Source organism: Oncorhynchus kisutch, unplaced genomic scaffold, assembly GCF_002021735.2.
Source record: "Oncorhynchus kisutch isolate 150728-3 unplaced genomic scaffold, Okis_V2 Okis09a-Okis19a_hom, whole genome shotgun sequence".
NCBI lineage: Eukaryota > Metazoa > Chordata > Actinopteri > Salmoniformes > Salmonidae > Oncorhynchus > Oncorhynchus kisutch.
This window is the reverse complement of record NW_022261985.1, coordinates 1,844,587-1,872,340: the sequence shown is the minus strand read 5'-3', so window position 1 is coordinate 1,872,340 and position 27,754 is coordinate 1,844,587. Positions and strand designations below refer to the sequence as shown.

At 47.0% G+C, this 27,754-nt stretch overlaps 1 protein-coding gene across 1 annotated transcript in view; it reads left to right on the top strand.

Annotated features, from left to right (window-relative positions):
• Positions 1–27,754, top strand: part of LOC116360559 (exocyst complex component 4-like) — a 158,426-nt gene that overhangs the window by 50,649 nt on the left and 80,023 nt on the right. The window contains exon 4 of the mRNA XM_031815356.1: positions 24,082–24,304. Within this exon, the coding sequence (XP_031671216.1) occupies positions 24,082–24,304 (223 nt within the window). The remainder of the gene's footprint in view (positions 1–24,081; positions 24,305–27,754) is intronic.

Here is a 27,754-nt window from a genome sequence, read left to right as displayed (position 1 = left end):
TGGGGATATCTAGACGCTGCCTATAGAGTGGGGATATCTAGACGCTGCCTATAGAGGGGGGATATCTAGACGCTGCCTATAGAGGGGGGATATCTAGACGCTGCCTATAGAGTGGGGATATCTAGACGCTGCCTATAGAGGGGGGATATCTAGACGCTGCCTATAGAGGGGGGATATCTAGACGCTGCCTATAGAGTGGGGATGGGATATCTAGACGCTGCCTATAGAGGGGGGATATCTAGACGCTGCCTATAGAGTGGGGATATCTAGACGCTGCCTATAGAGTGGGGATATCTAGACGCTGCCTATAGAGTGGGGATGGGATATCTAGACGCTGCCTATAGAGTGGGGATGGGATATCTAGACGCTGCCTATAGAGGGGGATATCTAGACGCTGCCTATAGAGTGGGGATATCTAGACGCTGCCTATAGAGTGGGGATATCTAGACGCTGCCTATAGAGTGGGGATATCTAGACGCTGCCTATAGAGTGGGGATGGGATATCTAGACGCTGCCTATAGAGTGGGGATGGGATATCTAGACGCTGTCTATAGAGGGGATATCTAGACGCTGCCTGTAGAGGGGGGATATCTAGACGCTGCCTGTAGAGTGGGGATATCTAGGCGCTGCCTATAGAGTGGGGATATCTAGACGCTGCCTATAGAGTGGGGATGGGATATCTAGACGCTGCCTATAGAGTGGGGATGGGATATCTAGACGCTGCCTATAGAGTGGGGATGGGATATCTAGACGCTGCCTATAGAGTGGGGATATCTAGACGCTGCCAATAGAGTGGGGATATCTAGACGCTGCCAATAGAGTGGGGATATCTAGACGCTGCCTACAGAGTGGGGATATCTAGACGCTGCCTATAGAGGGGGATATCTAGACGCTGCCTATAGAGTGGGGATATCTAGACGCTGCCTATAGAGGGGGGATATCTAGACGCTGCCTATAGAGGGGGGATATCTAGACGCAGCCTATAGAGTGGGGATATCTAGACGCTGCCTATAGAGTGGGGATATCTAGACGCTGCCTATAGAGTGGGGATATCTAGACGCTGCCTATAGAGTGGGGATATCTAGACGCTGCCTATAGAGTGGGGATGGGATATCTAGACGCTGCCTATAGAGGGGGGATATCTAGACGCTGCCTATAGAGGGGGGATATCTAGACGCTGCCTATAGAGTGGGGATATTTAGACGCTGCCTATAGAGTGGGGATATTTAGACGCTGCCTATAGAGGGGATATCTAGACGCTGCCTATAGAGTGGGGATATCTAGACACTGCCTATAGAGTGGGGATGGGATATCTAGACGCTGCCTATAAAGCGGGGATGGGATATCTAGCTGTAATATCTCTATGCTAGTGACCCCTAGGCCTTTCTCGTCCTCGCTAGTCTTCCAGAGTCTTATCTCAAGGTGTTGTAGTTTTTAAAGGAGAGAAGAGGAGACTTGTTCCTGTGCTCTTTCTCTGTGTAATCTGCTGAGTAGGTGTGATTTATACAGAGCTCAAAAGAGGTGAATGGAGAGGCCATGGTCACATTCACCTCAGTATGCATGGGAGAGAGAGACTTACCTACCTGAACAGTATTATAACCTCACAAGTTGGGTTGATAAATCCTAAAACGCAGGCAGCATGCTGGACACCTCGGGTCCTTTCCAGAGGGAAAGATGGCAGGAAGACAGAAGGACTCCTTGTTAGTGTTATAAACACAATTCCTGTTCATTTATGTGAGTCTCAATACTGTCATCCTTCGTGCCTTTTCTGAAAGGAAAGTTGACGTGAATGCTGGCAGCCACATTGATGTTTCATTGATTTCTTCTGCCTCAGTTATTCAGGTGAACGTGTCTATTCCCCTCATCTCCTAGAGAGAAACAGGCCATGGAACAAAGAGAGCTAGTGTGCGTTAGTGACTGCGGACATTTTGGCTCTGCTCTGGGTTTCCTCTCACTCAGATGCCTGCTTTCTAGTTGTTGGATTGGAGGTGGTGGACTCAGACTGTTTACTTTTCTCTCTAACCTTCAGACCTACGCTTATTTGTTTAGCTGTTTTTTCCCCTCTTTGTGTGCTGTCAAAAGTGAGGCTATTCTTAGGTTGTCCCTCAGTTCCTCCCTCTCTCCTTCTCTCTCACTCCCTCTTTTTCTCCTCCTCCTGCTCTCCCTTCTCGCTCCAAAATGGCCCTCAGTTGGCATTGAGCTGCCACTCCCGGTTACTGCCACATGAGTCGGTGCTGGCAATCACATCACAGCAGCCTTTGATTGTGCTGACCTTTCCAGGTCGACGAGCCGATGCCTGATAATAACATTGTTTGATTGGTGGAGTGGAGATGTAATTGATTGATCCGCTCACGATGTCTGCGGTCAAGGTTTACAGAAGAAGAGCGAGGGAAGCAGACGCAGGCGTGGATCCTGTGGGGTCCCTCTCTCCCTCCTTCTCCCCTTCTCCTTCCCCCCTCTCTTTGTGTCCAATGGGGGTAGAGGGCGGTGGAGGGAGGAGGATAAGTAGGAAGATGGAGGATAGCAAGGTAATACCTTAAGTAGACTGTAACTCCTATACTCCTAACTTTAATCGCTATATCTATCTAATTACACACTGTAATCCCTATCTATGTTACTACACAGTATTAACTGTAATCCCTATCTATGTTACTACACAGTACTAACTGTAATCCCTGTCTATGTTACTACACAGTATTAACTGTAATCCCTGTCTATGTTACTACACAGTATTAACTGTAATCCCTGTCTATGTTACTACACAGTATTAACTGTAATCCCTGTCTATGTTACTACACAGTAACTGTAATCCCTGTCTATGTTACTACACAGTATTAACTGTAATCCCTGTCTATGTTACTACACAGTAACTGTAATCCCTGTCTATGTTACTACACAGTAACTGTAATCCCTGTCTATGTTACTACATAGTATTAACTGTAATCCCTGTCTATGTTACTACACAGTACTAACTGTAATCCCTGTCTATGTTACTACACAGTATTAACTGTAATCCCTGTCTATGTTACTACACAGTATTAACAGTAATCCCTGTCAATGTTACTACACAGTATTAACAGTAAACCCTGTCTATGTTACTACACAGTATTAACTGTAATCCCTGTCTATGTTACTACACAGTATTAACAGTAATCCCTGTCTATGTTACTACACAGTATTAACTGTAATCCCTGTCTATGTTACTACACAGTATTAACTGTAATCCCTGTCTATGTTACTACACAGTATTAACTCTACAAACTATACAACTTCTACGAAGAGGTTTCTTTTTAAACCAGTCATGATATAAGTTAACAAACACAACAGGCTAATTATAATGTTAGACATCAGCGAGAGGCGATTGTTAATGATTCTAATTGGTTGTTGCATAAAATAATCCATCTCTTCCCGGCCTGATGGTAGTTAATTAAGGTCCGATCCAGATAGTCTCCACTAACAGTTCTCTTTAATCCAATAGCAGCTAAACAGCAACCAGAGACAAACGGGACCTAAATAGAAATCAAAGTGTGTAATTGGCTGTTATTGGAGTTGGATAAAGGGATGTTTGTTTGTGAGGGTTAATTCTAACAACACAGTGGATATGAATAGGGGTCTGTTTGTGACAGAAGACTTTTGATCATTCAACCAACACTTCCTACACATTGTCAGAGAATAACAAGAGAGAAAGTATGTACACACACACACACACACTTTCATAAGTGAGGTGCTGCTGACTAAAGGAAAGGAGTCTGAACTTTGGAGAAGGAATGAAAGTCACACCCTGGTGAAGGCACTGAAGTTGAAATGAAGAGAAATCACTCAAATAAATGACACTGAAATGAAGACTAGACAGGTAACTTCCTGTTCTGCAATGAAGAGTAGAGGGGTAACTTCCTGTTTTGCAATGAAGAGTAGAGTTAACTGCCTGTTCTGCAATGAAAGATAGGGAGGTCATTTCCAGTTCTACAATGAAGAATAGAAAAGCAACTTCTAATTATTTTCCAAAGGTTGTGTCAGGGTTGGAGTAATAGGCTTCTCCATGTACACAAATGAATGTTTATTTTCTTTCTCTATTTGAATAGAGGGAAATGTAATGACTGCAGAGGCCATTGAGTTTAAGGTAAGCTGAAAGGAAACACAGATTTCGATGGACAGAGAGAGGGGAGAGAGACAGAGGGTGTGTGACCGATAAGGAGAGCCAGTTTCACCAGCAGGTGAAAGAGCAGCATCTGTTGTTGTGCTGGGCCTGACCAAGCTGTGCTGTAATCACATCACACACACACACACACACCAATGTGCTGATCAATATGATATAGTGAAGGACATTGTTCATTTCAAGTCCTTATCTCTCAAGTAGGTGACTGATATGGAGAATACATAAAGTGTTGAGTGTTGCACTAAAGGGTGGGGGGGTGGGGGGGGGGGGGGGGGGGGGGGGGATGCAGGGTTGGGGTTAATTCCTCAAATTCAATTCTTATTCAGTTCTCTCTCCCTGTAAATTCCATGTAATTCAATTACAATTCCAGGTTAGTCTTTGAATTCAGAGTTAACTCAATTCCAATGTTAGGTAAATTCCAATAATTATATTCCCAAATCTATATTATCCCTAACAATTCCCCAAATTCAATTCCCCCAGTCTGATCATGTCCAGACAGCTTAGCTATACTGGAAATATAGAAATGTAAGTAAAACATGATTTAAAACAAGTCTTGCAACAGTAACATTTTTATTCTAAATTCATTAATTCCATTACCTGGGAAATGTACAAATATTGAATTCCAGTTTAATTGAATTCCAAAGATTACATGCTTTTACAATTTCTATTTAATTCAAATTATTTTTAAACAGTCCAAACAGTCTAATTCTAATTCAAATTGAATTTAATGTCAATTCTCAATTTCAAGAGTGATTTCAAGAATTTAATTGCAATTAACCTCAACCTTGTGCACCCTCATGTGAGCGTGTGGTGTGTTTGCATGAGCTTTATTGTGTGTGTGTGCGTGCGTGCGTGTAGCTATGAATCAGGTGAGGGTTGACTGCTCCACACACCTCATAGTGTTGTATTAACGGAGCCCAGTCAGTGAATTACATGGTGGAGGATGGAAGATGTGTTCTATGTAACTCTTAGTTCTACTCTTGCTGCTGCTTCAGTTTCCCCACCAGGTGTAAACCACCGTTCATTGAAATAGACTTGATTGAAGCCTATTTGGATTCAGGGGTGCGTTGGAAATCATATTCCCTGTTACAACATGGTGGGAGGAGTCAGAAGAAGAGAGGAATTACTGGGGCTACTGTGAATACACATTTAGTTGATTTCCAGGGTTATTTACATTCACTAAGTGAGTAAAATGAGGTACTTGTGTACATACAGGTAGTTACTTTCATGTAGTTCAATGCCGTGTTCCTCTGCTGGCTACGGGCTTATCTGGTTGAACCAATCAATTAGTATTTTGTCTCAGGGTTGGTTTTCTGGAAATGCAGTCGTGTTTTATTGGAATACATGGTCTTGTGACGTCAGGGTTGGAGATGGGTTCTTACTGAGAAGATGCTGTCTATTTTTAACAAGCCTCATCTCTCTTTCTCTCTCCTCTATGGATCTCCTTCCTTCTTTCACTCATTTCACTCCCTTTACTTCACTCTCTCTCTCTCTCTCTCTCTCTCTCTCTCTCTCTCTCTCTCTCTCTCTCTCTCTCTCTCGGTCTCTCTCTCTCTCTGTCTCTCTCTCGCTCGGTCTCTCTCTCTCTCTCTCTGTCTCTGTCTCTCTCTGTCTCTCTGTCTCTCTGTCTCTGTCTCTCTCTCTCTCTGTTTCTCTGTCTCTCTCTCTCTCTCTCAATTTAAGGGGATTTATTGGCATGGGAAACATATGTTAGCATTGCCAAAGCAAGTGAAATAGATAATAAATTAACAGTAAACATTACCCTTACAAAAGTTCCAAAATAATAAAGACATTTCAAATGACATATATATATATATATATGCAGTGTTGTAATGATGTGCAAATAAATATGGGTTGTATTTACAGCGGTGTTTGTTATTCACTGGTTGCCCTTTTCTTGTGGCAACAGGTCACAAATCTTGCCTCTGTGATGGCACACTGTGGTATTTCACCCAATAGACATGGGAGTTTATCAAAATTGGATTTGTTTTCGAACTCTGTGGGTCTGTGTAATCTGAGGGAAATATGTCTCTCTAATATGGTCATATATTGGACAGGTTAGGAAGTGCAGCTCAGTTTCCACCTCATTTTGTGGGCAGTGAGCACATAGCCTGTCTTCTCTTGAGGTCTGCCATCTGCTGCCTTTCTCAATAGCAAGGTTATGCTCACTGAGTCTGTACATAGTTAAAGAGTTCCTTAATTTTGGGTCAGTCACAGTGGTCAGGTATTCTGCCACTACTCTCTGTTTAGGGCCAAATATCATTCTAGTTTGCTCTGTTTTTTTTGTTAATTCTTTCCAATGTGTCAAGTAATTATCGGTTGGGTCTAATTGTGTTGCTGTCCTGGGGCTCTGTGGGGTGTGTTTGTGAACAGAGCCCCAGGACAAGCTTGCTTAGGGGACTCTTCTCCAGGTTAATTTCTCTGTAGGTGATGGCTGTTTTCTCTCTCTCTCCCCTCTTCCCTCCAGTGTGTAGCTCTTCTGTTCGACTAAAGCCCAGTCATGTTGCAGTAGTGGCCTTCCTGTTCTGATGTGCAGAATGTGTAGAACCCAAGCTGTCAGTTTGTGATCGAGTCAGAACATAGAAACAGCCCCTCCACTCCTCAGTTCTCTCTGTCTAATATCCCCTGGCTTGTGGAACTTCGGAAACCTTTTTCAAAGTACAGAAGTCTGAATCAGTGTGTTTATGGCAGAAAGCTGAATAGCGAAGCTCTGACACATTCACAAAAACCCTCCAGCCTACCTCTCCAGACTTCCCTGGCTAAATTCATTACCTCCCCAAGAAAGACTACCCCTGAATGTAATATCCTAACGGAATAGAATGAGAGAAAGAAAGAGAGAGAGGAGAAAAAAAGAGGTGAAAATCCATTATGTTTGATGTTTCTGTCTCACTCTCGCAGCGACGCTCAGTCAAAAACCAGAGAAATGACATTAGCCGTCTTGTAATGTGATTTCTCTGATGTGTGAATAGGAGATTTCTAATGGATTTCAGGCACATTAGAGCTTGGATTTATCTCCTGTATTTATTCCCTCCTGGTTTCAAATGCAATTTGCTAAGTACAACGCATCGTTTCTCCCCTCATTCTCACCTTCTCACCCTGCTTCGGTCTGCTGTGAGGATGTAGGGTGTGATGTGGAGGCGGGAGAAGGGGAATCCAGGCATAAACCAAAATACAATGCCGGCACAAAATACAGGCACACAGACACTTTTGACATATTTACACAGTATTGGATTCTGAGTTCCCTGGTGGTGTTTTTTGACAGAGTTCAGCGGTGTTATGGGTGAGTGTCTGATCCCAGGTCTGATCCTAGGTGGACCCTCGTCTGGTCTGATACTAGGTGGTCCCACGTCTGGTCTGATACTAGGTGGACCCTCGTCTGGTCTGATCCTAGGTGGTCCCTCGTCTGGTCTGATACTAGGTGGACCCACGTCTGGTCTGATCCTAGGTGGACCCTCGTCTGGTCTGATACTAGGTGGACTCTCGTCTGGTCTGATACTAGGTGGACCCACGTCTGGTCTGATCCTATGTGGACCCTCGTCTGGTCTGATACTAGGTGGTCCCTCGTCTGGTCTGAGACTAGGTGGACCCACGTCTGGTCTGATACTAGGTGGTCCCTCGTCTGGTCTGATCCTAGGTGGACCCACGTCTGGTCTGATACTAGGTGGACCCACGTCTGGTCTGATACTAGGTGGACCCACGTCTGGTCTGATACTAGGTGGACCCAGGTGCATTTTACAGACATGTTATTTAGTCCTGTCATAATAGTGTGGTGGTATTCATTAAGCATCAGGTATTTAACTCCAGTCTGATTAGGGCTGTTGTGTTCCTGATTAGCTTGTCTGTTTACGTGCTCCCAACGACATTCCCACAAATGGTCCCAAATCAGCCGACGAGGCACGCTCCACCCCGAGCAGCCCCACCCAAACAGACATATACACACCAGCCCCATCTAAAGATATGAGAGAGAGAGAGGGAAGGAACATATTATGGAAATGATGGGTGTCAAGTGCAAATTAGATTGGAACTTTGTGAAACAGCAGTATTGAGTATTGCCACCAGCTCCCTTGACAACTGCACTGAAACATGCGCGTGGCTTAATGAGAAAATTCCAAAGTGGCTCTTGAAAGTGTCTGTGACGCTGGAGAATGGAGTGGCATCTTTCTTTAATACTGACCTGCTGGGAGTCCGTTGGGTGTCATTGATATATGAATGGCGATCAGCCGTATTATAGCAAAACAATACTGTTATTCAACCAAAGCCTATATCCAAGAGAGTGTTGTGATGACACGACTTGTCTTTTAATGTGGCAATGCTTCTCTCAGAACTATTTCACTAGTCAAAACAAAAAGAAACACATTTACTTTACAATCCAAGTTTATTGAATGTTTTTCCCTCGGAAACACACTCACCAAACACCCTCACCCAACGGCACCCTCACCCAACGGCACCCTCACCCAACGGCACCCTCACCCAACGACACCCTCACCCAACGACACCCTCACCCAACGGCACCCTCACCCATCGACACCCTCACCCAACGACACCCTCACCCAACGGCACCCTCACCCAACGGCACCCTCATCCAACGACACCCTCACCCAACGACACCCTCACCCAACGACACCCTCACCCAACGACACCCCCACCCAACGACACCCTCACCCAACGACACCCTCACCCAACGGCACCCTCACCCAACGACACCCTCACCCAACGACACCCTCAACCAACGACACCCTCACCAAACACCCTCACCCAACGACACCCTCACCCAACGGCACCCTCATCCAACGGCACCCTCATCCAACGGCACCCTCACCCAACGGCACCCTCACCCAACGGCACCCTCACCCAACGGCACCCTCACCCAACGGCACCCTCACCCAACGACACACTCACCCAACGGCACCCTCACCCAACGACACCCTCACAGACTGAGACAGGCCACCCAAGCAGCATAGATATGTTGCTATGGTTACGTGGAGGTTGCTGCAGTGTTGTCCCAGCGTCCTCTTAAGGTTACTATGACTCTGCCTGCCAATGACCTAAACACACTGTAACCTCTATGGAAGGATCTGCCCTGGTTTACCCTCATCTCTTTCCTAACGCTCGACTGCCCTCTCTCTCTTTCCCTCATTTACCCCCATCCTCCCCTCAGGTGAGGGCGTCCTTCTCTCCTCTCCTTTCCTCTGTCCTTTATTTTCCTCCCCCATTGCCCTTCTCCTCCGCTCACTCAGAAATCAGAGGGCTTAATGACAGCAGGCATGTCCAGTCAGCTGACCCCAACTAACCTCCTAAACAGTGCAGGCACAACCATACTTGTGTGTGCGCTCACACACACACACTGTGCAAAAAGAACACACACACACACTGTCACTTCTCAGCAGAAGAACACAAGCAAAAGGTCAGAGGTCAAGGTTGTCTGTTCCTTCCCCCTCAGGGCATCTTCAGTTAGCTGCAACACAAACGCACAGCGTCAGACAGACAGACAGACAGACAGCTCTGTACGTGATATGAAGAGATCTATAAATAATTGAACCCCCACATCATATTCATATCAGACAGTACTGCACACAGTAGCCCGTATGATATGGTAATGTCTGTGTGTGAGTGAGCCTCTGCCTTCTGAAGGGAAGCCATTCCAACCTGTGCTCTGTATTGGGATGTGTAGGTAATATCCTTGCTGTGGATATGACAGCCAAAGCACAGGGGTGACGCCCGCTGCTGGAATTGCATCTCATCGTCGACACGACTGCCCCCAAATACAGAGCCATGTCATTTTATTTGATTGATCCATTTCAGCAAGGCGTCACTATGGAGAAAAGGAACGGTGGGGGGGACACGGGGGTCTGTGGGGACGTCGGGGCATAATAGGTTACTTTTCATACTCCTCAGGAGGTTAACAAATGTTCAATCATCCTCCTATTTTCTGTTCCTCTCTCTTCTTTTTCACCCCCCTCCCGTCTTTCCCTCCTCCCCCCTTCCCCGCTAGTCTTTCGTCAGGGGGGTCGTCCCTCGCTCTACCGTCCAGTCTTTCTTTATGGCAGTTTCTCTTTTCACCTTCAATCAGGCGGTGACTACCTGGTCCGGAGGATGGGGAGGCCCTGCAGGGAAATAAAGGTCCAAATGCAATGCTGGGGGAGGGAGGGAGGCTCTGCAGTGAAATAAAGGTCCAAATGCAATGCTGGGGGAGGGAGGGAGGCCCTGCAGTGAAATAAAGGTCCAAATGCAATGCTGGGAGAGGGAGGGGAGGCCCTGTAGGGAAATTAAGGTCCAAATGCAATGCTGGGGGAGGGAGGGAGGGAGGGGGGAGCGAGCTCGAGTGCATCCAGTCTACACATTTTGTCCAGAGCAATATGCAGGGAAGAAGAGGGTGTCATTTTGGGGACAGTCTTTGACCTCAATGTATTTATTCAAATCACATCACATTTTATTGGTCGCGTGCACATATTTAGCAGATCTTATTGCGGGTGTCTTGGGAGAGACTAAAGTCGAAAGCCTTGCGTCCTCCGAAACACAACCCAACCGCACTGCTTTTTAACACAGCACGCATCCAGCCGCACCAATGTGTCGGAGGAAACACCTGTTTAGCACGCACTGCGCCCGGCACGCCACAGGAGTCGCTACATCACACACTAGTGACTCCTGTAGCGGGCCGGGTTTAGTGCACGCTGACACAGTCGCCAGGCGTACGGTGTTTCCTCCTACACATTGGTGCGGCTGGCTTCCGGGTTAAGTGTGTATTGTGTCAAGAAGCAGTTCGGCTTGGTTGGGAGGACGCATGGCTCTCGACCTTCGCCTCTCCCGAGTCCGTACGGGAGTTGCAGCGATGAGACAAGACCTTAACTAGACTGATACCACGAAATTGGGGAGAAAAGGGGATAAGGAAAAGGGATCATATGTTTCACCTGGTCAGTCTGTCATGAAAATGTAGTTGTGTAGCTCTGCCATTACCAGAGGGCAAACTGACTGTCAATTTTAAGGCCCCAAGGCTTTTGTCTGAGCTTAGTCGAGGGTTAAGTGTTTTCTTGGAGGAAAGTGCAGCTCAGACACACTCTGTGTGTGTGTGTGTGTGTGCACATTTGTGTGTGAGTGAGTGAGAGTGAGTGAGAGTGTGGTGTGTGTGTGTGTGTGTGTGTGTGTGTGTGTGTGTGTGTGTGTGTGTACACACACGTGTTCCAAGAAAGTCTGTTTTCTTTTTGGGGCGGTTTAAACCCCCCTCTAGGTGATCCAGATGGATCTGTGTTGGTACATAACTCTAGCAATCCAGCCTCATTGATTTGGATCCCAGGGTCTGGTGCTTTACCCTCCTCGCTCCATCTAACTTCACCCCTCATCCTTGGTGCTCCTGTAAGTTTGGCTTCAGTTTGACCCTGTTGGAGCCACCTTCTACTTAATAAATCACCCACTGTGTTCATTTGACATTGAGCTTCAAGTTTTAGAGGACTTGGATTTCTATGCTGAGATAGAAGGCTTTTCTCAGACAGTCAGAAGCTTATCTGACTATCTTGTCGTGGGAGAAGGGTCTAAAGTTGAAATAATTCTCAGCCCTGTTTTCACACGTAATGTCACCTTGAATTGAGTTTCAATCTCTTTTTACATGGTTCTCGAGCCAAAAAAACGACTCAAAGAAAAATGTATGTCTTGTATGTATTCATATGGTCTTTAAGTGAGATAAGCTTCAAGGTGAAAGGTTGCCAGTACGTTAGCACATGCCCTTGTATAAACACCCTGTGGTGTTGCTATTTGACTTAAGCCTCTCTGTTGTTATCCAACTGTTTCCTCTTCTCCGCTTCCTTAAACAGCACCTGCAGGAAATAGCCTGTTTATTGCTTCCTGTAAATCCCAGTCTTGTAATTGGAAAAATGTCCAAACTATAAAGCATTCAGGAGCAGAGAGATACTGTATAGTGCAACAGCCTGGACCACACCTGCCTTTGCCTAACTCATGGGGACTGATTGGGTCGTCAGCTACTGTACGAAGGAGGTGGATGGGGATGTGTATTGTGGGGACGTTGAGTTCGGTACCCGTAAGTGAGGCATTTGCTCGCTCTTATTAGCAGTGTAAAGGGGAAATGGCTTCCGTTTTAAGCCTGGAGGACATGATTGGGCCCTTTCTGAAGAGCTTGAATTGCCCCAACTGTCCCAATGTCAATCACCCACATCTCTCTCTATAGCCCCCCCTTTGAACAACCAACAGTGCAGAACAGCCCAATCACCTGCTTTCCCCTCCATAGACCTCCATTATATGTTATTATACAGTATGCACAAAGCAGCGATTTACCCCCATACACTCCCATTATAGAGGCCGTCCTCCCTCTGCTCTCAAGGCCTAATGGGTCAATCTCCCTGGTTTTCTACGAGCTGCCTGCCTCCTCTCAGACAACACTATTCAGAGGAAAACCACTGGGCCTTGGCAAAGAGATACATTGTGCGGGCCAGGCATTGGTGTGTGTGTAAGCTAGCTTGTGCAGTTTGTGTATGTGTGTGTGTGTGGTATATGTGTGTGCACCTGTCCATATGTTATATTGTTCGAGGGGAAGTGTGTTGTTGCATATCCACTACGGCCTGTAACTACCCTTATTGTCATGGACATTAGCATGGGTCATACCCACTACGGCCTGTAACTACCCTTATTGTCATGGACATTAGCATGGGTCATAACCACTACGGCCTGTAACTACCCTTATTGTCATGGACATTAGCATGGGTCATACCCACTACGGCCTGTAACTACCCTTATTGTCATGGACATTAGCATGGGTCATAACCACTACGGCCTGTAACTACCCTTATTGTCATGGACATCAGCATGGGTAATATCCACTACGGCCTGTAACTACCCTTATTGTCATGGACATTAGCATGGGTAATATCCACTACGGCCTGGAACTACCCTTATTGTCATGGACATTAGCATGGGTAATATCCACTACGTCCTTTAACTACCCGTATTGTCATGGACATTAGCATGGGTCATATCCACTACAGCCTGTAACTACCCTTATTGTCATGGACATTAGCATGGGTCATATCCACTACGACCTGTAACTACCCTTATTGTCATGGACATTAGCATGGGTCATATCCACTACGGCCTGTAACTACCCTTATTGTCATGGACATTAGCACAGTTATTTTATTTTTGGTGCTCCTGCAGTTAAATGAATACCCACATACATTGTATTTTCTCCACACTGGAGGAAGAGAGATGGGAGAAAACAAGAGAGAGGAGAGCAGATAAAGGGGAGGAGAAATAGGCATGGGACACAGAGGAAGAAGAGAGGTTGGAGACAGAAAGAGTAGGAGAAACGTGAGAACTTGGAGACATAAAGGGGACAAAGGGAATGAGGAATGGGGGAAGAGAGGTTGGAGAAACAAAGAGCAGTAGAAAAGACAAGAGAGGAGAAGAAAGAAGAGAGAGGAGGCCACAGGACCTGCATGGCTTCTGTGCGGGTGATTTGTCATGGTGGCGCGACGTCAGCTAAACGAGGCCATCTCATTTCCTGTTGACTGCAGGAAGCCCAGACGGTGGGGAGAGCCTGAGGTGATCAATCTCACCTGCTTTAATTGGTCTCCACACCCACAGACAGGACCGGGCTCAAACACACACATATGCACACACACGGACACACACACACACACACACACACACACACACACACACACACACACACACACACACACACAGAGAGAGAGAGAGAGAGGCATGGACACACGCTCACACACACTCCTACAAACTCTCAGACAGGTCTAGTACAGACACTGAGATTCACACAAACAAGGTGTTGTCCTTCGTCAGACGAGGAACCGGCATGACGTAGGAGTGACGCCACCTGTTGGAAACAATACCTTACTGTAACATACAGATCATGTTTAGCCTGTCGTGGTGATCAGATTTAAAGTGACATCATTCCAACAGTAGCACCATTATAACCTACACAATGGGGACAGTAACTCACTAAGGTGCATATAGGAAGACAATTCCCTCTGGGTTAGAATGAGGACAGTAGAACTCCCATAGCCCTCTTAGGAGAAAGACAGGGTTAGAATGAGTATATATAACTCCCATAGCCCTCTTAGGAGAAAGACAGGGTTAGAATGAGTATATATAACTCCCATAGCCCTCTTAGGAGAAAGACAGGGTTAGAATGAGTATATATAACTCCCATAGCCCTCTTAGGAGAAAGACAGGGTTAGAATTAGTATATATAACTCCCATAGCCCTCTTAGGAGAAAGACAGGGTTAGAATGAGTATATATAACTCCCATAGCCCTCTTAGGAGAAAGACAGGGTTAGAATGAGTATATATAACTCCCATAGCCCTCTTAGGAGAAAGACAGGGTTAGAATGAGTATATATAACTCCCATAGCCCTCTTAGGAGAAAGACAGGGTTAGAATGAGTATATATAACTCCCATAGCCCTCTTAGGAGAAAGACAGGGTTAGAATGAGTATATATAACTCCCATAGCCCTCTTAGGAGAAAGACAGGGTTAGAATGAGTATATATAACTCCCATAGCCCTCTTAGGAGAAAGACAGGGTTAGAATGAGTATATATAACTCCCATAGCCCTCTTAGGAGAAAGACAGGGTTAGAATGAGTACATATAACTCCCATAGCCCTCTTAGGAGAAAGACCGTTAGAATGAGTACAGTAGAACTCCCATAGAGACAGGGTTAGTTGGCTACTGTAGCTCTTCCTTCCTCACGTTCTTCCTCCTCCCTATTAACCTGCCAATATGGCATCACACACACACACATACACACACGTGATTGCCGTTAACTGGTGTAATAATTGTGTCGGGGTGAGAGAGGGCCGCAGACAGCGGGGAGTCTGGGAGAGAGGTGGGAGTGTGTGTGGGACGACCATATGCATTTCACTCTGCCTCTCTTTGTCTGAGCGGGAGAAAACGATAAACACAACACACAGCGAGCAGGCTTTATACGGTAACCTACCGAGTAGAATCTTAATGCTCTCTCAATGCCATTTCTATCAGGAGATTCCAGTCAGACACTGGTGTTGTGAGGGATTGGTGGAGGAAGCTGTCATATTGCCATCTAGTGGCGATATGAGGCTCTACTGGTGCCTTGGGCATATTGTACAGCAACCTCGTCCTTGGGGTTGCAAAATTCCAGTGACTTCTCCAAAATTACCAGGTTTTCCAGGAATCCTGGTTGGAAGAGCTCCAGAATCATGGGGGGAATAAGCAGGAAATCCGGTGTCCTCCAACCAGGACTTCTGGAAAACCATAGAATGTTGTGGAAGTCACCATCATTTTTCAACCCTACTCGTCCCTGAGTTCTGTTACTGGAGAGAGAGTTGACTGGAGGACTAGATTCCTTGTCCAGGGTCATTGAGGTGAATGTGTACTGCAGTGCTGACTGTGCTGATGTCACATAATGTCACCAGTTGGCTAAGCACTGTCAAGCCTAGAGTTATGTGTTTTATTGGGTGATTGGAAGTATTGACACACACACCACACACACTTGTGCACAGACTTAGGCACACACACTCATCTCCAACAGTGTGTGTCCGGTCTCAGCAAGGTATGGCCTCCTTGGTGGCCAGAGTAATGGGAATTGGCCACGGCTGATAGGCCGGGGCCCAGGGGGAATTCTGGGAGATTTTAAATAGTTTATAATCTGTTTTGGCACGCTCTCTCTCCAGCATCCCACTCCAAATAGAAGTTTCCCTTAGGCACAGATCGAGGATCAGCTGAGCCTCTCCAAGTCCTAACCTTAATCATTTGGGAGGACACATAAAACTTACCTCAGATCATCGTCCTTCTACCTCTGAAAACAAGCATTATCGTTATAGTTTCAATACAGTAGATTAACAAGATGGGAGTTATATTAGATTTAGAGGGCACATTATTGGTGTAAGTGAGTTCTGAATGTTATTTTTATATCAACATCCACAGGGAGGGTACTACGCAGACGATTATCCAGCACTAAGCCTCGGGCTCCGACATCTGTTTCCTAAAGATAGTCAATTAGATGCTGTCTAGCACAATCAACGGCAGTCTCTGCTAATAAACTGGGGTTTTAGTGCGACTAGAAGAGCCGTTGGATCCAGAAGAGCCCTGCCCTAGAGGGAGGAAGAGCTGCTGCTCTCTGAGTCTTTCTCTTCACTAGTGGGTGTGTGGACTGATCAGTGATGGAGCCAGATCAGTATGTGTGTGTGTGTGTTCGTGGCTTGGGTGTCAGTCTCATTAGCATATGGACTAATGAAGACTTCCTGCTGATGAGCCATTAAACAACTGACTGACTGTCCATCCCACTAGTCATTCTATTTCTGCTGCTGGACTAGCAAGACCATGGAACAGCTCTCAAATTATGGGACCTAATCTCCTTATTAAGAGTGAGCAATGCCTGCTGGCTGCGTCGGTGTGTGTGAAGGGGGGATGTGGGGGGTGTCTGGAGTCTGGACAGGGCCGAGATGACCTCAGGACAGTGTGTGTGTGTGTTAGGGGGATGAGTCTGAATGTGTGTGTGCAGAGGATGAAGACTGCTAATCAGATTTGCACGGTTATTAATTTGTATTTCCCAGACCGGAGCAGCGGCGTCCCACCACCATCACCACAATGTTGCCGTGGTGTTTCCGTGGTGATGAGACTCATGCTGTGCCCTGTGACATCATCTTCCCTGGGTGTTCTGCTCTCTCTGTTTGTGTCCCAAATGACACCCGATTCCCTTCATTGTGCACTACTGTTGACCAGGGTCTATAAGGAATAGGGTGGCATTTAGGACCTACTCACTGTCATTACCCAAACAACCTCTTTCAACACGGCATATTGGATTCCACCATAGTAAACATATTATCTCTAACAGACCTCATTATTACATTCTGATCCGTTGAATAGGAACGTTTCTAGGTTTGAAGGAGTTAATTTTAGTTGTGATTTAGTTGTAGACAGAATAGAGATTTAAATGACCTGGGCCAGTCACAGCTCCAGAAGTAGCCAAGACACTGGCTTACAGTAGTATTATTATGATGATGTGGGCAACTTGGCATTGTCAGAAGAACTGAGGTACACCATTATGTGTTGTCAAATTATTAGCTGAGACTTACTGTAGCTCCTGTACCCTACTGCTACTGTGGAGGTGGCTTCCACCTTCTGACAGTTACTGTAGCTCCTGTACCCTACTGCTACTGTGGAGGTGGCTTCCCCCTTCTGACAGTTACTGTAGCTCCTGTACCCTACTGCTACTGTGGAGGTGGCTTCCACCTTCTGACAGTTACTGTAGCTCCTGTACCCTACTGCTACTGTGGAGGTGGCTTCCACCTTCTGACAGTTACTGTAGCTCCTGTACCCTACTGCTACTGTGGAGGTGGCTTCCACCTTCTGACAGTTACTGTAGCTCCTGTACCCTACTGCTACTGTGGAGGTGGCTTCCACCTTCTGACAGTTACTGTAGCTCCTGTACCCTACTGCTACTGTGGAGGTGGCTTCCACCTTCTGACAGTTACTGTAGCTCCTGTACCCTACTGCTACTGTGGAGGTGGCTTCCCCCTTCTGACAGTTACTCTAGCTCCTGTACCCTACTGCTACTGTGGAGGTGGCTTCCACCTTCTGACAGTTACTGTAGCTCCTGTACCCTACTGCTACTGTGGAGGTGGCTTCCACCTTCTGACAGTTACTGTAGCTCCTGTACCCTACTGCTACTGTGGAGGTGGCTTCCACCTTCTGACAGTTACTCTAGCTCCTGTACCCTACTGCTACTGTGGAGGTGGCTTCCACCTTCTGACAGTTACTCTAGCTCCTGTACCCTACTGCTACTGTGGAGGTGGCTTCCACCTTCTGACAGTTACTCTAGCTCCTGTACCCTACTGCTACTGTGGAGGTGGCTTCCACCTTCTGACAGTTACTCTAGCTCCTGTACCCTACTGCTACTGTGGAGGTGGCTTCCACCTTCTGACAGTTACTGTAGCTCCTGTACCCTACTGCTACTGTGGAGGTGGCTTCCACCTTCTGACAGTTACTGTAGCTCCTGTACCCTACTGCTACTGTGGAGGTGGCTTCCACCTTCTGACATTTACTCTAGCTCCTGTACCCTACTGCTACTGTGGAGGTGGCTTCCACCTTCTGACAGTTACTCTAGCTCCTGTACCCTACTGCTACTGTGGAGGTGGCTTCCACCTTCTGACAGTTACTGTAGCTCCTGTACCCTACTGCTACTGTGGAGGTGGCTTCCACCTTCTGACAGTTATTGTAGCTCCTGTACCCTACTGCTACTGTGGAGGTGGCTTCCACCTTCTGACAGTTACTGTAGCTCCTGTACCCTACTGCTACTGTGGAGGTGGCTTCCACCTTCTGACAGTTACTGTAGCTCCTGTACCCTACTGCTACTGTGGAGGTGGCTTCCACCTTCTGACAGTTACTGTAGCTATTTTACCCTACTGCTACTGTGGAGGTGGCTTCCACCTTCTGACAGTTACTGTAGCTATTTTACCCTACTGCTACTGTGGAGGTGGCTTCCACCTTCTGACAGTTACTGTAGCTATTTTACCCTACTGCTACTGTGGAGGTGGCTTCCACCTTCTGACAGTTACTGTAGCTATTTTACCCTACTGCTACTGTGGAGGTGGCTTCCACCTTCTGACAGTTACTGTAGCTCCTGTACCCTACTGCTACTGTGGAGGTGGCTTCCACCTTCTGACAGTTACTGTAGCTCCTGTACCCTACTGCTACTGTGGAGGTGGCTTCCACCTTCTGACAGTTACTGTAGCTCCTGTACCCTACTGCTACTGTGGAGGTGGCTTCCACCTTCTGACAGTTACTGTAGCTCCTGTACCCTACTGCTACTGTGGAGGTGGCTTCCACCTTCTGACAGTTACTCTAGCTCCTGTACCCTACTGCTACTGTGGAGGTGGCTTCCACCTTCTGACAGTTACTGTAGCTCCTGTACCCTACTGCTACTGTGGAGGTGGCTTCCACCTTCTGACAGTTACTGTAGCTCCTGTACCCTACTGCTACTGTGGAGGTGGCTTCCACCTTCTGACAGTTACTGTAGCTCCTGTACCCTACTGCTACTGTGGAGGTGGCTTCCACCTTCTGACAGTTACTGTAGCTCCTGTACCCTACTGCTACTGTGGAGGTGGCTTCCCCCTTCTGACAGTTACTGTAGCTCCTGTACCCTACTGCTACTGTGGAGGTGGCTTCCACCTTCTGACAGTTACTGTAGCTCCTGTACCCTACTGCTACTGTGGAGGTGGCTTCCACCTTCTGACAGTTACTGTAGCTCCTGTACCCTACTGCTACTGTGGAGGTGGCTTCCACCTTCTGACAGTTACTGTAGCTCCTGTACCCTACTGCTACTGTGGAGGTGGCTTCCACCTTCTGACAGTTACTGTAGCTCCTGTACCCTACTGCTACTGTGGAGGTGGCTTCCACCTTCTGACAGTTACTGTAGCTCCTGTACCCTACTGCTACTGTGGAGGTGGCTTCCACCTTCTGACAGTTACTCTAGCTCCTGTACCCTACTGCTACTGTGGAGGTGGCTTCCACCTTCTGACAGTTACTGTAGCTATTTTACTCTACTGCTGCTATAGTTTTTTCTAATTTACGGGCAATTCACATCATATATTGTGATTACATTTTTTTACAAATCTAAATAAACATTGTTTTTCAATTAAAGGTTTTCAAACACTCAGCAATAATCTAATGGATTTGGGGTTTGTGCAATGATACCCCGGCTAAATATTATCCTTTCACAACCATAATACCCATTCATTATTTTAGTATTTTATCAAAATAGTTTCATCTGCTTTTTTTTGCTATCGACACTGATTTGGCTTTCACGTCAGTCTATGAAAATGTACCTTTTGTTACCAATTTAACCAGAACCATGCACATTCCACATTCACTAATCATGACTAACTTATTGTAGCAGGCATTAGGCTATAGAAAATTAGCACAGGTCTCATCAACAATCTCTCAAGCCCATGTGCTATTGAGTAGCCAGCTAATCTTTATATTTCAAGTTTAGCCAACTTGGCTCTATTTTCTAGCTAACAAGGTTGACAGTTGAATTGTTATGAACACACCCTTCTGTCTGTCTCCATCTGTCTGAACAGCATGCTATTCTGTCCACTCTGTTCAGATGTTGAAATCAAGTGTGTTTAGTATTTCTCAGAATGACAGTGAGTTGACAATTCCTTATATATTGGTGTTTTATTGCACATTTATAAAACACAGACATGACAGCTAGTATAAAAGTCTTTGGTTAAAACACTGCTAGTGGTACGTGGTACAGCAGTCCCGCGCACGACAAACTGAGCATTCATTTCATAGTAGTGTCTGCTCTGTGTGCAGTTTGAGGAGTTGAAACATACAAAGGGTATCGGTAGAGAAGTGAACTTCTCTTCTCTGAAATTAAAATAAAGTCTCTGTGTTTCGATGTCCATATGATGCAAAACATCGTGTTTCGGTGACCTCAGATGCAAAAAAATCAAGTTCAAACCGCTTGTCAGAGAGGAAGAAGGAATCTCTCATCTTTGTTGTTGTGAATGGCAGGGGGAGTGGCTTTGTGTGTGTGTGTGTGTGTGTGTGTGTGTGTGTGTGTGTGTGTGTGTGTGTGTGTGTGTGTGTGTGTGTGTGTGTGTGTGTGTGTGTGTGTGTGTGTGAGTGAGTGAGTGAATGAGAAGGTGCACACAGCACAGAAGGGAGCGAAGGAGGCGAGACCAAAAAGACTACATGAAAACAACATTGTGATCCAGGCATGTGGAATATCATGCAGCCCTACTGTGGAGGTGGCTTACAACGTATGAAGATACAATGGGTCATTAGACTTATGTAAATATGTTTGTTGCCTGGCAACAGCCTGCTTGGCTACAGAGTGTGTGCGTGGGCATACATGTATGTGTGTGTAAAGTAGGTAGAATGCCACAAAGTTGGCACCAGACTGTAGTATTAATTGAATGGACTTAATGCCATCATCAACATTCCTTTGAATGTTATCAGCCAATTTGATAAATATGTTACCTGGTTGTTAGGTCAATGTCTGGGTTAGCACCTGCACGTTAGCTAAGCGTCTGGACAAGCAGTTGAGTTACCTCAGTTGACTGCATGGTGACACAGGGCCAAGTCCTGAGGCTCAGCTCCAGATGGTTATTTGGACAGAGAGCGGTTTCGACTGCATCCATCCGTCCTCTCCCCAACATTATTCAAACGTTATCACTCTCACCAACTAAGATCCATCTGTGCTCACACACACCAATCCAGATCCATCAACTTGCTGTGCATATTGAGACCATGACAATCGTAACAGGACATGATGTATCTTCTTGGTCTGCATGGAATGTTTACGCTGCAACTTGGGTTCTCGATCAATAACAACAACAGAAAATGCACATTTATTAAACGTTGTCAGCACTAATTATATTTAGAGTTATTGAGGGGTATTTAGTGATGTTCTGTGTATTTTAAAATGGGCTGGATGCCTGGTAGTCATTGTAGGCTCAACTTAAATTAGTCTACTATAGAGTTTCTACTTAGTGGCTTTAGCAGGAGCTGCAGTGGGAATCCATGAGGGATTTTTAGGAGACCTCTCCTTTTCTCTTACAGTTCACCTCTCTCACTCTCTCTCTCTTACAGTTCACCTCTCTCACTCTCTCTCTTACAGTTCACCTCTCTCACTCTCTCTCTCTCTCTCACAGTTCACCTCTCTCACTCTCTCTCTCTCTTACAGTTCACCTCTCTCACTCTCTCACAGTTCACCTCTCACTCTCTCACAGTTCATCTCTCTCACTCTCTCTCTCTCACAGTTCATCTCTCTCACTCTCTCTCTCACAGTTCACCTCTCTCACTCTCTCTCTCTTACAGTTCACCTCTCTCACTCACATCTCTCTCACTGCAGAAGACACATTTCAGTTGTTGTGCAACTGAGGTATCCACTCCCCCTCCCCTTTCTCTATAGACACCTTCTACAGAGCCCTCTCTAGCCCTGCTGTCCCCCACTATAGACACCTAGAGCCTTCTACAGAGCCCCTCTAGCCCTGCTGTCCCCCACTATAGACACCTAGAGCCTTCTACAGAGCCTTCTCTAGCCCTGCTGTCCCCCACTATAGACACCTAGAGCCTTCTACAGAGCCCTCTCTAGCCCTGCTGTCCCCCACTATAGACACCGAGAGCCTTCTACAGAGCCATTACTAGCCCTGCTGTCCCCCACTATAGACACCTAGAGCCTTCTACAGAGCCCTCTCTAGCCCTGCTGTCCCCCACTATAGACACCTAGAACCTTCTACAGAGCCCTCTCTAGCCCTGCTGTCCCCCACTATAGACACCTAGAACCTTCTACAGAGCCCTCTCTAGCCCTGCTGTCCCCCACTATAGACACCTAGGGCCTTCTACAGAGCCCTCTCTAGCCCTGCTGTCCCCCACTATAGACACCTAGGGCCTTCTACAGAGCCCTCTCTAGCCCTGCTGTCCCCCACTATAGACGCCTAGGGCCTTCTACAGAGCCTTCTCTAGCCCTGCTGTCCCCCACTATAGACACCTAGGGCCTTCTACAGAGCCCTCTCTAGCCCTGCTGTCCCCCACTATAGACACCTAGGGCCTTCTACAGAGCCCTCTCTAGCCCTGCTGTCCCCCACTATAGACACCTAGGGCCTTCTACAGAGCCCTCTCTAGCCCTGCTGTCCCCCACTATAGACGCCTAGGGCCTTCTACAGAGCCTTCTCTAGCCCTGCTGTCCCCCACTATAGACACCTAGGGCCTTCTACAGAGCCCTCTCTAGCCCTGCTGTCCCCCACTATAGACACCTAGGGCCTTCTACAGAGCCCTCTCTAGCCCTGCTGTCCCCCACTATAGACACCTAGGGCCTTCTACAGAGCCTTCTCTAGCCCTGCTGTCCCCCACTATAGACACCTAGGGCCTTCTACAGAGCCTTCTCTAGCCCTGCTGTCCCCCACTATAGACACCTAGGGCCTTCTACAGAGCCCTCTCTAGCCCTGCTGTCCCCCACTATAGACACCTAGAGCCGTTCGTTCGTTTGTTCGTTATTTCTTTATTTCATTCTTTCCCCTCCCCTCCCCTCCCCTCCCCTCCCCTCCCCTCCCCTCCCCTCCCCTCCCCTCCCCTCCCCTCCCCTCCCCTCCCCTCCCCTCCATTGCTCCATAGTTCCAACTCTGAATATATCTGTCCCCCTTCACCCTGATGTGAAGGATTTGATTTATTTGTGTATTTGTGTGTGTAAAGCTGTTGAGGACACACTCGCTCTTGCGTGGAGGTGTGTGTGTGTGTGTGTGTGTGTCTATGTGTGTGTGTGTGTGAGACAGGCCGAGTGATTATCAGTGATTCCTTGACAGATGAGGTGTGTATGGTGCTCCCCAGCCCTTACATTGCTGTGTGACCCTATCTGACCAACTCGACAGCTAGTTAAACACTCACCCATGTAGATCGGAGGACGCCAGTGTTTTCAAGGACTTATCCTGAGCAGTTTGTCCAAGTTGTCCTGGAAACATCCTGGCACGTTATCGCCCTTTAACTCTTAACTTTTCTAAAAGTATGAATACAGTCTGCACGCCAATTATTCTCTCCAAATGAGTTCCCAATACTACCACTCATTCCAGTAACACAATTCCCCTCTGTTTATTTAATGGGAATACATTATCACCTCCTTATCATGGGTCTTACAGCATCTGTGTAGTGCAGCTAGTGGAACTAGAGGGGTTAAATGCGGAAGACACATTTCAGTTGAAGGCATTCAGTCGTACAACTGACGAGGTATCTCCCTATCCAGGCCAACATTGCTGTAGCCTTCCTGGACAGTTTCTCTAACGATGGCTCAAGGTTCTCTAACGTTGCACTAACATTCCTGTCCAGTCTCTGTTTCTCCCCATAGGTTTATCCAGGCTAATGTTGTCGCAACGTTCCTCTCCACTCTCTCTAACGTTCCCTCAACATTGTCCCCCTCCCAAGGTTCATCAATGAGACAGAGCAGAACATGGGTTCACCGGGGCAGGCCAAGCAGTGCCAGCTCCGGACCTTCCTGACCTACTACATCAACGACCTGTTCCTGCACCAGGTCAGAACAGAGATCAACAAGGAGATCCGGGCCGTCAGCAAGACAGCAGACCCACTGAAAGTCCTGGCTAGTGCCGATACTATGAAGGTCCTGGCGGTGCAGAGGCCCCTGCTGCAGGTGAGGGGGGCCGGGAACACACACTCGCAGGACACACACACACACTCGCAGAACGGACACACACACACACACGCAGGACGGACACACACACACACACTCGCAGGACGGACACACACACACACTCGCAGGACGGACACACACACGCAGGAAGGACACACACACGCAGGACGGACACACACACTCGCAGGACGGACACACACACACACACACGCAGGACGGATACACACTCGCAGGACGGACACACACTCGCAGGACGGACACACACACATTTGCAGGACGGGGCACACACTCGCAGGACGGACACACACACTCGCAGGACGGACACACACACACTCGCAGGACGGACACACACACACTCGCAGGACACGCATATTCGCAAGTGGGTACATAATATGATATGGTAAACATGGAAATCATACAACTGTCTGTGTGGACATATTTATACAGACACGTATGCTTACTTACTTCTGCTCATACTTTGTTTCCTGTTCACAACCTGTTCACAACCTATTCACAACCTGTTTACAACCTATTCACAAGATCAACATTCTTCTTCATTTATGTTATGGTGTACATTTCCATTTGAGTCATTTAGCAGACGTTCTTATACAGAGAGACTTACAGTTGGTGAATTCATCAGTTAGTATACGGCCAGGTAATAGTTTCCTTTGGACTTTGTGAGGTTTCCACAGCCACCTTGCTCGCTCTCTCTCGTTCTCTCTCTCATTCTCGCTCTCTCTCATTCTCGCTCTTTCTCGTTCTCTCTCGCTCACAAATGTTCTCTTACACACACAGTGATACTTGGCAGCCACCCACCCACCCACCTATCTCACAGAATCATAATTGTCTCTGAAACAGCATTTGATTCTCCCTGACCCCGTAGAAGAAGTTAATTGGTGGTTATAGAATATAGACACACACACACACACACACCCCGGTACCCATTTCCTCCAGCACAGGAAGTGGGCCTATCATCTCCATGGATACCACTTACTGCTCATGCTCACCTAGCTCCTCCCCTATTAAAGATGAGATCAATCAAGAGATCGATCACTTCTCACAGCAATGTGTTCCCCAGATCAGATATGTAACAGTGGATGTTATGCATCTCAAAGCTAGTCTCTGTGAATACTCTACAGTAGTGTATAAAGAATGAGTCTTCTCATACGGCCGTATGCCAACACATTGACCGTTACCATTAATACCTACACTGTTGATTCTTCTTCTTCAGTGTCTACCTGCATGTTTAGGCTATAGCTATAGTGGCTGTGTTAATGTGTGGATGCTACTGTTAGAGTGTGTGTGTGTGTGTGTGTGTGTGTGTGTGTGTGTGTGTGTGTGTGTGTGACTGCGTATGTGTGCGTGTACCTGTTTTTGTCAATTAGTCCAGAGATGGTGAAGTGTCGTTTAGAATACAGAGATGGCGAAGTGTCGTCTAGAATACAGAGATGGCGAAGTGTCGTCTAGAATACAGAGATGGCGAAGTGTCGTCTAGAATACAGAGATGGCGAAGTGTCGTCTAGAATACAGAGATGGCGAAGGGCCGTCTAGAATACAGAGATGGCGAAGTGTCGTCTAGAATACAGAGATGGCGAAGGGCCGTCTAGAATACAGAGATTGCGAAGGGCCGTCTAGAATACAGAGATGGCGAAGTGTCGTCTAGAATACAGAGATGGCGAAGGGCCGTCTAGAATACAGAGATGGCGAAGGGCCTTCTAGAATACAGAGATGGCGAAGGGCCGTCTAGAATACAGAGATGGCGAAGGGCCGTCTAGAATACAGAGATGGCGAAGGGCCGTCTAGAATACAGAGATGGCGAAGGGTCGTCTAGAATACAGAGATGGCGAAGGGTCGTCTAGAATACAGAGATGGCGAAGGGCCGTCTAGAATACAGAGATGGCGAAGGGCCGTCTAGAATACAGAGATTGCGAAGGGCCGTCTAGAATACAGAGATGGCGAAGGGCCGTCTAGAATACAGAGATGGCGAAGGGCCGTCTAGAATACATGTGGCCCTCTGAGTGAGTTAAAGGGTAAGAGACATTATGTGGAATCTGTCACCATAAATGTTTCTGTGTGTGTCTATTTGTATTTATTATGGATCCCCATTGAGCAGCTACTCTTCCTGGGATCCAGCAGTTTATACCATTTTAAAAACATAATACATTGACAGATTTCACAACACACTGTGTGCCCTAAGGCCCCTACTCCACCACTACCACATATCTACAACACACTGTGTGCCCTAAGGCCCCTACTCCACCACTACCACATATCTACAACACACTGTGTGCCCTAAGGCCCCTACTCCACCACTACCACATATCTACAACACACTGTGTGCCCTAAGGCCCCTACTCCACCACTACCACATATCTACAACACACTGTGTGCCCTAAGGTCCCTACTCCACCACTACCACATATCTACAACACACTGTGTGCCCTAAGGCCCCTACTCCACCACTACCACATATCTACAACACACTGTGTGCCCTAAGGCCCCTACTCCACCACTACCACATATCTACAACACACTGTGTGCCCTAAGGCCCCTACTCCACCACTACCACATATCTACAACACACTGTGCCCTAAGGCCCCTACTCCACCACTACCACATATCTACAACACACTGTGTGCCCTAAGGCCCCTACTCCACCACTACCACATATCTACAGTACTAAATCCATGCGCATGTGTGTGTATAGTGCTTATGTTATCGTGTGTGCACGTGTGTGTGTGTGTGTGTGTGTGTGTGAGAATGTCCAGTGATTTTTAAAATTTTATTTTACATTTAGAAAGTTTACATAGAAAATACAAGTCAGCTGGATGTAGTGAGGTCAGCTGGATGTAGTGAGGTCAGCTGGATGTAGTGAGGTCAGCTGGATGTAATGAGGTCAGCTGGATGTAATGAGGTCAGCTGGATGTAGTGAGGTCAGCTGGATGTAATGAGGTCAGCTGGATGTAATGAGGTCAGCTGGATGTAATGAGGTCAGCTGGATGTAATGAGGTCAGCTGGATGTAATGAGGTCAGCTGGATGTAGTGAGGTCAGCTGGATGTAATGAGGTCAGCTGGATGTAGTGAGGTCAGCTGGATGTAATGAGGTCAGCTGGATGTAATGAGGTCAGCTGGATGTAGTGAGGTCAGCTGGATGTAATGAGGTCAGCTGGATGTAATGAGGTCAGCTGGATGTAATGAGGTCAGCTGGATGTAGTGAGGTCAGCTGGATGTAGTGAGGTCAGCTGGATGTAGTGAGGTCAGCTGGATGTAATGAGGTCAGCTGGATGTAGTGAGGTCAGCTGGATGTAATGAGGTCAGCTGGATGTAGTGAGGTCAGCTGGATGTAGTGAGGTCAGCTGGATGTAGTGAGGTCAGCTGGATGTAGTGAGGTCAGCTGGATGTAATGAGGTCAGCTGGATGTAATGAGGTCAGCTGGATGTAATGAGGTCA